General features: G+C 44.1%; 1 protein-coding gene across 1 annotated transcript; it reads left to right on the top strand.

Annotated features, from left to right (window-relative positions):
* Positions 1–9,767: 9,767 nt before the first annotated feature.
* Positions 9,768–12,349, top strand: LOC107402577 (ral guanine nucleotide dissociation stimulator-like). Its single transcript, XM_016006537.3, has 5 exons — positions 9,768–9,994; positions 10,143–10,291; positions 10,902–10,949; positions 11,401–11,609; positions 11,848–12,349. The coding sequence occupies exons 1-5, from the start codon at positions 9,806–9,808 to the stop codon at positions 11,919–11,921; spliced, it is 669 nt and encodes a 222-aa protein (XP_015862023.3). The 5' UTR covers positions 9,768–9,805; the 3' UTR covers positions 11,922–12,349.
* Positions 12,350–12,705: the final 356 nt, after the last annotated feature.

Genomic DNA, 12,705 nt, shown 5'->3' with positions numbered 1-12,705 from the left:
AGAGGTCCCATTGATTGATTGTTTCTCTCAGTGTCTGTGCTACTGGTGTTATTGTTAGGAAGTGATATCCTATGCCAATGCGTTCAAGACTACTTCCTACTTTCTCTTCTATCAGGTTCAGAGTAGCTGGATTTATGTTGAGGTGTTTGACCCACTTGGACTTGAGTTTTATTTTCTACATGTTGATGTCCAGTTATGCCAGCACCATTTGTTGAAGATGCTTTCTTTTTTCCATTGTATAGTTTTGGCTTCTTTGTCAAAAATTATATGTTCATAGGGGTGCAGATTAATGTCAGCTTCTTCAATTTGATTCCATTGGTCCACATGTTGGTTTTGATGCCAGTACCAAGCTGTTTTTATTACTGTAGCTCTATAGTAGAGCTTGAGGTCAGGGATTATGATGCCTCAAGAGGTTGTTTTATTGTACAGGATTCTTTTGGCTATCCTGGATTTTTTGTTTTTCCATATGAAGTTGAGTATTATTCTTTCCAGGTCTGTGAAGAATTGTGTTGGTATTTTGATGGGGATTGCATTGAATCTGTAAATTGCTTTTGGTAAGATTGCCATTTTTACTATGTTAATCCTGCCTATCCATGAGCATGGGAGATCTTTCCATTTTCTGTCATCTTCTTCAATTTCTTTTTTCAGGGACTTAAAATTCTTGTCATACAGGTCCTTCACTTGCTTAGTTAAAGTTACCCCAAGGTATTTTATATCATTTGTGGCTATTGTAAAGGGTGATGTATCTCTGATTTCCTTCTCAGCCTGTTTGTCAATTGTACATAGGAGGGCTACTGATTTTTTTTTTTGAGTTGATCTTGTATCCTGCTATGTTGTGGAAGGTGTTTATAAGGTGTATCAGTTCCTTGGTTGAATCTTTGGGGTCACTCAGTATACTATCATGTCATCTGCAAATAGGGAAAGCTTGACTTCTTCCTTTCCAATTTGTATCCCCTTAATCTCCTTATGTTGTCTTATTGCTCTGGCTAGAACTTGAAGTACTATATTGAATAAGTATGGGGAGAGCAGACAGCTTTGCCTCTTTCCTGATTTTAGTGGAATTGCTTTGAGTTTCTCTCCATTTAATTTGATGTTGGCTGTTGGCTTGCTGTAAATTGCCTTTATTATATTTAGGTATGTTCCCTGTATTCCTGACCACTCCTACACCTTTATCATGAAGGGATGTTGGATTTTGTCAAATGCCTTTTCTGCATCTAGTGAGATGATCATGTGGTTTTTCTCTTTGAGTTTGTTTATATGGTGTATTACATTGATGGACTTTCATATGTTGAACCTCCCTTGCATCCCTGGGATGAAGCCTACTTGATCATGGTGGATAATTGTTTTGATGTGTTCTTGGAGCCTGTTTGCCAGTATTTTATTGAGTATTTTTGCATCAATGTTCATGAGGGAGATCGGTCTGTAGTTCTTTTTCTTTGTTTTATCCTTGTTTAGTTTAGGAATCAGGGTAATTGTAGCCTCATAGAAGGAGTTTGGTAATGTTCCTTCTGTTTCTATTGTGTGGAACAATTTAAAGAGTATTGGTATTAACTCTTCTTTGAAGATCTGGTAGAATTCTGTGCCTAAACCATCTGGTCCTGTGCTCCTTTGGTTGGGAGACTTTTAATGACTGATTCTATTTCTTTAGGGGCTATTGGACTATTTAAATAGTTTATCTGGTCTTGATTTAACTTAGGTATGTGGTACCTGTCCAGAAAATTATCCATTTTTTTTTTTTTTTTTAGATTTTCCAGTTTTGTGGAGTAGAGGTTTTTGAAGTATGACCTGATGATTCTCTGGATTTCCTCATTGTCTCTTGTTATGTCTCCCTTTTCATTTCCGATTTTGTTAATTTGGATGCTCTCTCTCTCTCTCTGTCTTTTGGTTAGTTTGGATAAGGACTTGTCTATCTTGTTGATTTTCTCAAAGAATCAACTCTTTGTTTCATTAATTTTTTGTATTGTTCTCTTTGTTTCTATTTTATTGATTTCAGCTTTCAGTTTGATAATTTCCTGGTGTCTATTCTTCCTGGGAGACTTTGTTTCTCCTTGTTCTAGAGCTTGTTCAGGTGTGCTAAGTCACTAGTGTGAGATTTCCCCAACTTCTTTATGTGGTCATTTAGTGCTATGAATTTCCCTCTTAGCACTGCTTTCAAAGTGTCCCATAAGTTTAGGTATGTGGTGTCTTCATTTTCGTTGATCTCTAGGAAGTCTTTAATTTCTTTCTTTATTTCTTCCTTAACCCATTGGTGATTCAGTTGAGCATTATTCAGTTTCCATGAGATTGTAGGCTTTCTGTAGTTTTTGTTGTTGTTGAAATCTAACTTTAAGCCATGGTGGTCTGATAGAACGCAGGAGGTTATTCCAATTGTTTTATATCTGTTGAGATTTGCTTTGTGGCTAAGTATGTGGTTGATTTTAGGGTAGGTTCCATGGGGTGCTGAGAAAAAGGTATATTCTTTTTTGTTAGGATGGAATGTTCTGTAGATATCAATTAAGTCCATTTGAGTCATAACATCAGTTAAGTCCTTTATTTCTCTTTTAAGTTTCAATTTGGCTGATCTTTCCAGTGGTGAAAGTGGGGTGTTGAAGTCTCCCACTATTAATGTGTGGGGTTTTATATGTGGTTTAAGCTTTAGTAATGTTTCTTTTACATATGTGGGTGCCCTTGTGTTTGGGGCATAAATGTTCAGAATTGAAACTTCATCTTGGTGGATCTTTCCTGTGATGAGTATGTAATACCCTTCTTGATCTCTTTTGATTGATTATAGTTTGAAGTCTATTTTGCTGGATATTAGGATGGCTACACCTGCTTGCTTCTTAAGATCATTTGATTGGAAAGTCTTTTCCCTGTCTTTTATTTTTAGGTAGTGTCTATCCTTGAATTTGAGGTGTATTTCTTGTATGCAGCAGAAAGATGGGTCCTGCTTTTGTATCCATTCTGTTAGCCTGTGTCTTTTTATAGGTGAATTAAGTCCATTGATATTAAGGGATATTAATGACCAGTGATTGTTCATTCCTGTTATTTTTTGGTGGTAGTGTGTGTGTAATTCTCTTCTTTGGGGTTTACTGCTGTGGCGTTATCTGTTGCATGTGTTTTTGAGAGTGTATCTAACTTCCTTAGGTTGGAATTTTCCTTCTAGTGCTTTCTGTAGGGCTGGGTTTGTGGATAAGTATTGTTTAAATCTGGCTTAGTCTTGGAATGTCTTGTTCACTCCATCTATGATGATTGAAAGTTTTGCTGGGTATATTAGTCTAGGCTGGCATCCATGGTCTCATAGTGTCTGCATTACATCTGTCCAGGTCCTTCTGTCTTTCAAAGTCTCCATTGAGAAATCAGGTGTTATTCTAATGGGTTTGCCTTTATAAGTAACTTGGCCTTTTTCCTTTGCTGCGTTTAATATTTTTTCTTTATTCTGTATGTTTAGTTGTTTAATTATTATGTGGCAAGGGGACTTTTTTGGGGGGGTCTAGTCTGTTTAGTGTTCTATATGCTTCTTGTATCTTCATAGGCATTTCCTTCTTTAAGTTGGGAAAGTTCTCTTCTATGATCTTGTTGAATATATTTTCTGTGCCTTTGAGTTGGTATTCTTCTCCTTCCTGTATCCCTATTATTCGTAGGTTTGGTCTTTTCATGGTGTCCCAAATTTCCTGGACATTTTGGGTCATGACTTTGTTGGCTTTGGTGTTTTCTTTGACTGATGAATCTATTTCTTCTACTGTATCTTCAATGCCAGAGATCCTCTCTTCCATCTCTTGCATTCTGTTGGTTATACTTGCATCTGAAGTTCCCGTTCTTTTCCTCAGATTTTCTATTTCCAGCATTCCCTCTGTTTGTATCTTTTTCATTTTTTCTATTTCCCTTTTCAGGTCTTGGACTGTTTCCTTCATCTGTTTCATTGCTTTTTCATGATTTTCTTTCAGGGATTTATTGTTCTGCTTTATTTGTCCTTTCCTCTAGTTTTTTATAGTGTTCTTCCCATTTTTTGTTTTTCTTTTCCTCAATTTCATTGTGATTTCTTCTATATAAGCCTCTACCCTCTTCCTGATGATATTCTTAAGGTTGCTTTCTTCTGCTTCTTCCATTCTGTGATGTTCAAAATGTTCAAAATAGCTGTTGGAGGGGGGCTAGGTTCTGGTGATGCTGTATTGCTCTTCATTTTGTTGTATGTACTTCTGCCTTAACATCTGCCCTTGTCCTTGTGGATTCATTCTTGGTCTTATCAGTGCTCTTGGTACAGACAGAGCTGACAGATTCAGGAAGCCTCTCTCTATTGTCCAGATGGGAGGTCCGGGGCAGGAAGGGAGCTGGGGGCTGGTGACTACTAGTGTTCAGAAGGTCAACCTATCACAACCAAGGGTTCTGTTAGAGTAAACCATCACACAAGGCCTTTTGATTGAATTGGCTGTCTCTTCTTGCAAACTTCTTGTGTAATAACAGTGATGATTCTCCCCATTTACCATGCATCTCCATGAATTGTGTACATGTCCCATCTGGACAAGAGGTGTGTGCCTGGGTTCAGACCCAGAGAGGCCTGCCCCTAGATCCCATCCCTGGGCACCAGCCATTCTGGGGAAGAACTGCCCAACTTGACCCCAGGTTCTGGCCATCAGGCAGGATTCCCTCCACCCCTACCAGGAAGGTTCCCCAGCTGCTGTCCCCATCCTACATATTCACCTCACCCTGAAATAAGTGAGCTGTCTCACTGAAGCTGACTCATTATATAATGGGGGGGGCCTAAGGCACTTAAATGATATTTTCAAATGGTCTGGAATATTCAAGAAGATAAAGTTGAAAGTAATGGTGTAGAAGGGGGAACAGACATAAAATTGAATGGCATAGAAAACTAATGAGGGTGGGAAGAAAGCTACCTCCCCATACAGTTCTGCTCAGATGGGGGCTAGTCAGCCGGGGTCCTCAAGGCCCCAGTTGGTGAAGAGAGCCATGGGCATGTGGACCTTACTATGATAAGGAAATATGTGGTGGAGAATGGGAGAGAGAGAAGCAGAATGGACCACGAGCTGTGGGAAGACTCAGTAAGGAAGAAATGAAGATGTGAGGAATGGGCAGATGTTGGAGGCCTGCCTGCCCCGTTCCTCAGGCCATGGTTAAGGCAGTGAGGAGTAGACTGAGGAGCCATGTTGATGTCCCAGCTGGGCAGCTTCCAAGAGCCATCTCTGGGCCCCTGGTCCTACAGTAGCCAGGGTCTGGTTGATGTCCACCGCTCCTGTTGCCAATGAGTGCCATGTTGATTCCAGTGAGTTGGGCCGCTGCCTGGGGCCATCTTTGGCTCCATGAGTCACACTGCTGCTGGAGCCATAGGGATCTGGGCAGGCTTTGTTGCCAACTGGGGCCTTGGAGACAGCCAGGCCTAGGCTGCTCCCAAAGACTATGTCTGGGTCCATGAACCTACTGTGGCTGCCGATGTCTATGCTGATGCCCATGTCCCATGTTTCCACCAAAGGCCACACGAAGCCTGGGGTCTGAACTGAAGCCTGGGGCCTTATTGGTGTCCAGGGGCCATGCTGTTGCCAGAGCCATCCTGATCTGATTGGCTGGGGCTACCACTTGGAGCTTGGATGTCGACCAGGCCAACCTGCTGCCTGGGGCCCAGCAGCAGCTGGGGTCTGTGTTGAAGTCTGTGGCCCAGGTTGCCACTAGGGCCCATACAGAGGCCTAAGATCTGGGCCTTAGGCTGTGGCTTGGTTGGAGTCTGGGGGCCACACTACAGCTTGGGTCACACAGATGAGGGTGGCCTGTGCTGCCACCCAGGGCCATGATGTTATCTGGGTCCAGGCTGCTGCTGAGGACCATGCCTGGGTTGGTGGCCCTATAGTGACCAGGGTTCAGGTTGATATATGTGGTTCCTGTTGCCACCAAGTACCATGAGGATGCCCAGGGTCAGATTAGCCATCTGAGTTTAGGATGGTGTCCAAAGGCCAGGATGCATCCAGATATGAGTGGCTTGAGCAGCTATTCAACATCATGGTGACATCCAGGCCAGAGATGTAGCTGAGGGTCATGTCAGGGTCTGTGGCCCTACTGCAGCAAGGGTCTGTGCTGATGTCCGATGTTCCTGTTACCATAGAAGGCCATGAAGACACTTGAGATCCAGGGCCATGTTGGTGTCTCAGAGCCATACTGCTGCTAGGGCAGTGGTGAGATTCAAACTCAGCTGTTGTTGAGAACCATGTTGGGTCCATGGTCCTACTGAGGCTGGGGTCTGTGCTGTTAAGGAGTTCTGTTAAGGATCTGGTGAGGATGGTGTACCAGAAACCAGAGGCCTTAAACCAGACTAGTGACTCACTGCAGTAAGCATTTGCCAGTCAAGCTGATGGGACAAAGTGGCATACTCTATGGCACACCAAGGCCTCCAATGCCACCAGGACGAGTGAAGAGGTGATGGAGAGGGAGGAAAGAAGGAGAAGCAAAGAGAATTTTATGTTTATTTTGTGTTCTTGATTACTGTGTTCTGTTTTCTTTTGTGGTGGGATGTGGCAGGGATGAGGGGAGGATATGGGGGGACTGGGAGGTGAGCAGAATTGGGGTGCATGATGTGAAAGTGCCGAAGAGTCAACAAAGAAGTTAAATAAAAAAGATTTGTGCCAAAAAAAAACCTAAGGAAATTACAGAAGAGAGAGAGAGAGAGAGAGAGAGAGAGAGAGAGAGAGAGAGAGAGGCCTCAAATTAGAGAAAGAAATTGGTGTATAGAACTCCATATAGACAAACAGAGAAGAAACTCTCCACAACATACAGCAGTCAGGATGTCAAAAATACAAGTGAAAAAATAATTGTAAAAGCAGCTTGAAAAAGATGACAACTCACAGGCAAAGACAAAAAGATCAGAATCGTCCCAGATTTTTCATCTGCCTTCACAAAGGTCAGAAGTACATGAAATGAGTTACTTCAAGTTTTGAAAGCAAACTGCGACCCAAGAATTCTGTATTCTGCAAAGATCTCTTTCAACATTGATGGAGAAATAAACGTATTTCAAGACAAACACAAATTAAGGCCATTCACAACAACCAAGCCAGACACTGCAGAAGGTTTATAGTGGAATATCTCACAGGGAGAATGGAAGACAGTTGTCTTCATGTGAAGCATGAGCATACACTTTATGAAAACAATAGATAAGCTAGACTTGAGAAAGAAACAACCCCCTTCAACACAGCAACTCAGCAAACCCTCAAAACTAATATAGGAGAAGAAAAAGAAATACCAATAATGCAGCAAAACAGTAGAGGAAATAGCAAGCCCCTTCCTATAATAATCTTAAATGTAAATTGTATGTGGTCATTTCTTTCCTGCCTGTCAGCTTCTAAATAGCAGACTTAGATATTGGGTATGAATTATAAATGCTCAGCTGATATCTCAGGCTTGTTACTAGCTAACTCTTACACTTAAATTAACCTGTCTTTCTTAATTATGCCTTGCCACATGGCCGGGTACCTTTTCTCAGTCCAGCATGTCTGTCTTGCTTCTCTGTGTCACCAGTGACTCTGACTCTGCCCTTCTTCCCACTCCCACCCCCAGCATTCTCCCTGTCTCAGGCTGTCTCACCCAATCTCTTTATGCCTAGCTATCAGCCAATGAGCTTTTTATTAACAATGAGAGCAGCACATTTTCACAGTGTAGAGGATTATTCCTCAGCTAGTTTACCACTAAAAAGATACAGACTGATGGACTGGATTAAAAAGCAAGAACCAACTATACATTATCTCCAAGAAACTCACTTACCCCCAAAGAAACCAAATCCACAATGTCAAAGGACAGAAAACAAACTACCAAGTGTGATGGTGAATCTTGGTTGTCAACTTAACTACAACTGGAATCAACTAAAACCCAAGAAGCTGGGCATACACGCAAGGCGTTTCTCTGAATAGATCATTTGAGGTGGGAACACCTGTCCTAAATCTGGATCTTTTGAGGTCTGAAGGACTACCCTAAATCTGGGCCACATCTTCTGGTGGCAGCCCATAGAATAGGAAGTGGAAGTTGGAAGTTCTTACTTTTTGCCTGCTTGCCCTCACTCTTGCTGGCAAGCTCATCTATCCTGTTGTTGAGGCTTTCCTTTGCTAGTATTACTTCTTCAGAATTCCAACACAGACTGAAGACTAGCAGCTCTCTAGGGCTTCCTGGGGATTCCATCTGCAACTGGAATTGACGAGACATCCAGTCTGTGGATTGATTGTTTTGGAACTACTTGAACCACAGCATTGAAGCCACTCTAATAATTTACATACATACACACACACACACACACACACACACACACACACACACACACTCACACACTCACACACTCATTCATTCTATCAGTCTGTTCCTTTAGAGAACCCTAATATACCAAGCAAATGAAAAATATAAAGAAGCAGATGTTGCTATCTTTCTATAAGGAAAAGTAAACTTTGTAGCAAAATTAATGAGCTGAACTTAGACATACAGAATATTCCCCCAACAGATAAGAAATACACATTTTTCTCAGCAGCACACATAATCTTCTCCCAAAGTAATCAAGCCTCAACAAAGCAGAGAACAAACAATAAAACTAAGATAATTCCTTACATCTTATCAGACCACAATGAAATAAAACTAGAAATCAACAATGAGAGAAATGACCCAAACCACAAAAAATACTTGGAGGCTGAAGATTTATTGTTGAATGAACAGTTGGGGATCATTCAAGAAATCAGACAGGACATTTTAAGATTTCCAGAAACAATAATAAAAACAGAACCTATCTGATGTCTGAGACACAGCCAAGGCAGCCCTAAAAGGAAAGTTTATAGTAAATAATGACACTGCACCCAAGGTGATTTTTCTACTGGGATTCTCATCTGCTGTGTCCTTTTCCTCCACATGGGGGCAGTGGTGAGGCTCAGCAGCCAGTGGGCAAGATGGGAAGTGGGAGGAGCTGCTAGAGATCCAGCCTAGGGTCTGGGTCTCCAATGTCTTTCCCTGCACTGCTTCTCTTGCTGGCAAACTTTCAGAATAAAGGAGGTGACATCAGCGATGCCTAGGTGCATAGAGCTGAAGGAGTTTGTAAGAAAAAAAAAAAACAAAACAAGAAATCAGCAAAGAGGAGTAATGGAAGAATTAACACAGTTGCACTTTTTTTCAGCAAAGTACATTATTTTAATTACTATGAAAAAGTTCCACTCTGGGCCCCACTGGTGGTACATGCCTTTAATCCCAATACTCCGGAGGCAGAAGCAGGTGAATATCTGTGAGTTCAAGGTCAGCCTAGTCTAGAGAGTGAGATCCAGGACGGCTAGAGCTGTACAGAGAAACCCTGTCTCAAAGAAACAAACAAACAAACAAACAAAAAACAAAAGTATGAAAAAATGGGGAAAAAAAGCCCCACTCTCTAGTTCCTTGTGGAGTCCTGACACACCCAGATGATTTGTGCTCATATTTCACACAAAGTAGTCTAGAAGAGAGACATGTCTAGGGCTTGTGGTGGTCCAGGGCAATTAGGGTTGTTTAGGATTAGCATATCAGGTGCAGGTCAACAGTGGGGACTCAGATGGCAGAGCTGAGGTGCTTTCTGTACCCAGACATCCCTGGGAGCAGTGGGGTGGGAAGTGCCTGTTTAACTGTGTCAGGTAGGCACCCAGGAGGTGGGAGGGGACCTAGGAGACTTTTGGAATGGCCCTCTGTGAGGAGGGGACTCAGGCAGGGGTCCCCAGGCGTGACCTCACTTCCTTAACAATGACCCAACAATGCAGAACCCTGCAACCAGGCAGCCAACTGCTTAGAGACAGCCTAGCAGGCTCATTTGTCCTGATACTCTAGTCAGAGCAGGATGTTTTCTTGTTGTCTTGGAATGACTCGAGGCTCAGAACCTAAGAAAGAGAAAAGAGGAGGCCATGGTGGAGGCCATGGTGGTACCTGGAGATCCCGGGTTCACTCCTGGTTCCAACGCCTCTGGCCATTTGGCCGGAGAGAAAGAAACTCGACCCAGGGCAGCCAGGGCCAGGATCACACAAACCAGGTAATCACTCTGAAATCCCAGAGTTTCCCCAAATTTCACTTTGGGAGTTTGGCAGTGTAAAGATTCAGGAAAACTTGGAATGATAATAGCCAATCAGAACGTTGTAGTCCTGTGCTTGTTGGAACCATCCACCTTGATCTCTCCTCAGGTTGCAAAGGAGTCTGCCCCAAAGGACCTGAAGGAGTCCTGTAGAAAGGCCCGCTTCAGTACTTTGGAAGAAGTGGTGATTCATCTGGTGATTTCCCTGCAGATTGGGGACCCCTCGGTTGTTCTCACGTTCATTTGCATACATCAAAGGTTTGTCACCATGCAGCAGGTGTCGGGCCTGCTGTTCAAGCAGTGAGTGCCCACCTCCAAGCTCAGAGGCCTCAGATCCTCTCCTGGTTAGGGGAAGCTCTCTGCCTTCCTCTGAGCCTCCTTATTTTCTAGAGTATTGTCAGGACCCAACAGCATGAAGCCAGAAAGTGCTTCCTTAAGGCTCGGCCTTAGGGACTGGTGTGTCCAGAGCTGAGACTCTAATGAGTGTGGATGTTCCCTGCACCTTCAAGAAGCTCTCTATCCTTGGCCCAATTTTTCTGAGCCTTGATCAAAGCACTTCTCCTATTGTAAAGGAGGTTCTAGAATTCCTATTGGAGTACGGAATAGACATGTGTCCAGAGTGGAGACCCATGGAGGATTGTCCAAGGGACCTGGTGTGCACTGAGATGTCTGGATAGAGATGTTTGTGATCACTCACTGTACAAACATATTTGAAGCACCTACTTACTGTATGAGGGTGAATTCATAATTCTGAGAGCAGACAGGACTTCTGGACTTGAATTCCTCTCCAGGTATCAGTGTCTCCCTAGAGGTCTTTTGGATGGGGACCTGGGACTCTACAGGTGACATCCTTCCTGGTCTCCTCTAGGTATGCATACTTCTACCCTGATTGTGAAGAGGATGAAGAAGTTATGGAGTAAGTGGGCTTTGCAGCAAGAGAAAGGCCTTGGCTTCCAGAGTCAGGTCATTTGGGTTCTAAGGGTCAGGGATGACTGATGCTTGGGTCTCACACTCCTGCTTTCTACCATATTGATGTCAGAGTATTTCCTGGAGAGTGAGAAGAATTGCAGGGGCAGGGTCCTTGCTAGTGGGAATATGGAGGAACCTGTGGCCTCTGGTGCCCCAGTGAGACTCTACCCTGATCTCAACCCATGTCATCCAGGCCTGGTCAGCTGTGCTCAGTTACAGCCTAAGAAAGGGATGTGTGGAGCTTCCTGCTCACAAGGACCTCACAGCCCTGCTCACTGTGCTCATTTGCATAAGGGCTGGAGATCTTCTTCCTTGCAGTCTCACATGCATGGGAGCCTTGAGAGGGGCGGCAAAGGAGAGTCCAGGCCACTGACTGTGCTGTCTGTCTCCTAACCCAGCACCATCTCCACCTTCCTGGATATACGGATTGAGATGTTCCCTGAGGATTTTTGCCAGGCATCAGTCCTGTCCATTCTGAAACAAGTGAAGAACTACTTGATTGTCAACATTCCCCATTCAGATGTTCTCATGCATGTCAATGAACTCCTGACCCAGCTGCAGACAGAAGTGGCCAGTGACTCAGAGGCCAGCACTGAGGAAGCCTCAGGTAGGTGCTTGACACCCTGTCAGGAAGTTCAGTACCTGGAGAGCTGGGGGGATCCTTGAGAGGCTCCTCTTGCAGGAGCTGTTACTGGACTCTAGCCTGGGCACATGTCCTTTTATAGAATACGGTCTGGGATTCCAGGCCAACATGGTCTCTTCTGTATTTGGAAAGGCTGAGAAGGAGGTCTCATCCTGGGCATTATGTCTCCTCCTCCACTCCACTGCCTCTTTCCCTTCTATAGATGCCTTCATCAGCAGCACATCCTTAGATCTGGGGAGCCGAACATGCACAGATCTGGAGCTTGAGGTCTGTTAACCAACAACGAAGACAGCTACACCAGAGCTGGAGACCACAACACCCATCAGAAGTTTCTGTGACTCCTGTGAGATGTGGCAGCAGCAGTTGGGTCACCACGCCGGCTAGCAGCTGTGGATACTGAGTGTCAGCATGTCAGCAGATGCTGCAGCTTTTGCACATCTGACTTTGCTGCAGTGCCTACCTCCCCAGGGAACGGCCCTGCCACCCGTTTCCCTTCTGCTGAACCATCAGCACCTGCTCTGCAGACAGCACCAGTTCTGTGTTCCCCACAGAATCCCTCCCGGATTTGAACCCCCAGCCTTCTCAGCCCCACAGCCAGCCTCCCCATCCCGAGTAACTGTTTTTATTGTTCTAGTTATTTTCGATATTGTATTAGTTTAAGCATTGGTTTTTAATAAATTGTTCGTTTGTTTTTCATTGTCTAAGTTGTGGTTGTGATGTCCCCTCCTCATGCTTGTACAGGGCCTAGCAGTTTCCCTAAGCAGACCACACTGGTTCCATGAGGGGCTACATAGAGACAGACTGTCCTGGAGAAAGGGAGGCAAAGCCACTGCCTTGACAGAGACCAGGTGAATGCCTGAGAGAGGTGCTAGAACTACAGATAGTTGTGGCTGGCTGCCGTTTGCTGGGGTCCTAAGAGCTAGGTCATGTGCTTAGAGGTCAGGCTGACCAGGTGTCCTTCAAAGGGTTTCTGCTTTAGTTTCAGGCTCCTGTAGCTGGGTGGCAGCACTATTTCAGGGTCTGATGAGGACAAATTGCAATGTCACCAGGTCCCTGCTTC

The sequence above is a fragment of the Peromyscus maniculatus genome, chromosome 5, assembly GCF_049852395.1.
Source record: "Peromyscus maniculatus bairdii isolate BWxNUB_F1_BW_parent chromosome 5, HU_Pman_BW_mat_3.1, whole genome shotgun sequence".
Taxonomy (NCBI): Eukaryota; Metazoa; Chordata; class Mammalia; order Rodentia; family Cricetidae; genus Peromyscus; species Peromyscus maniculatus.
Note: the sequence above shows the minus strand (reverse complement) of the source record. Positions and strands in the feature narration are given on the sequence as shown.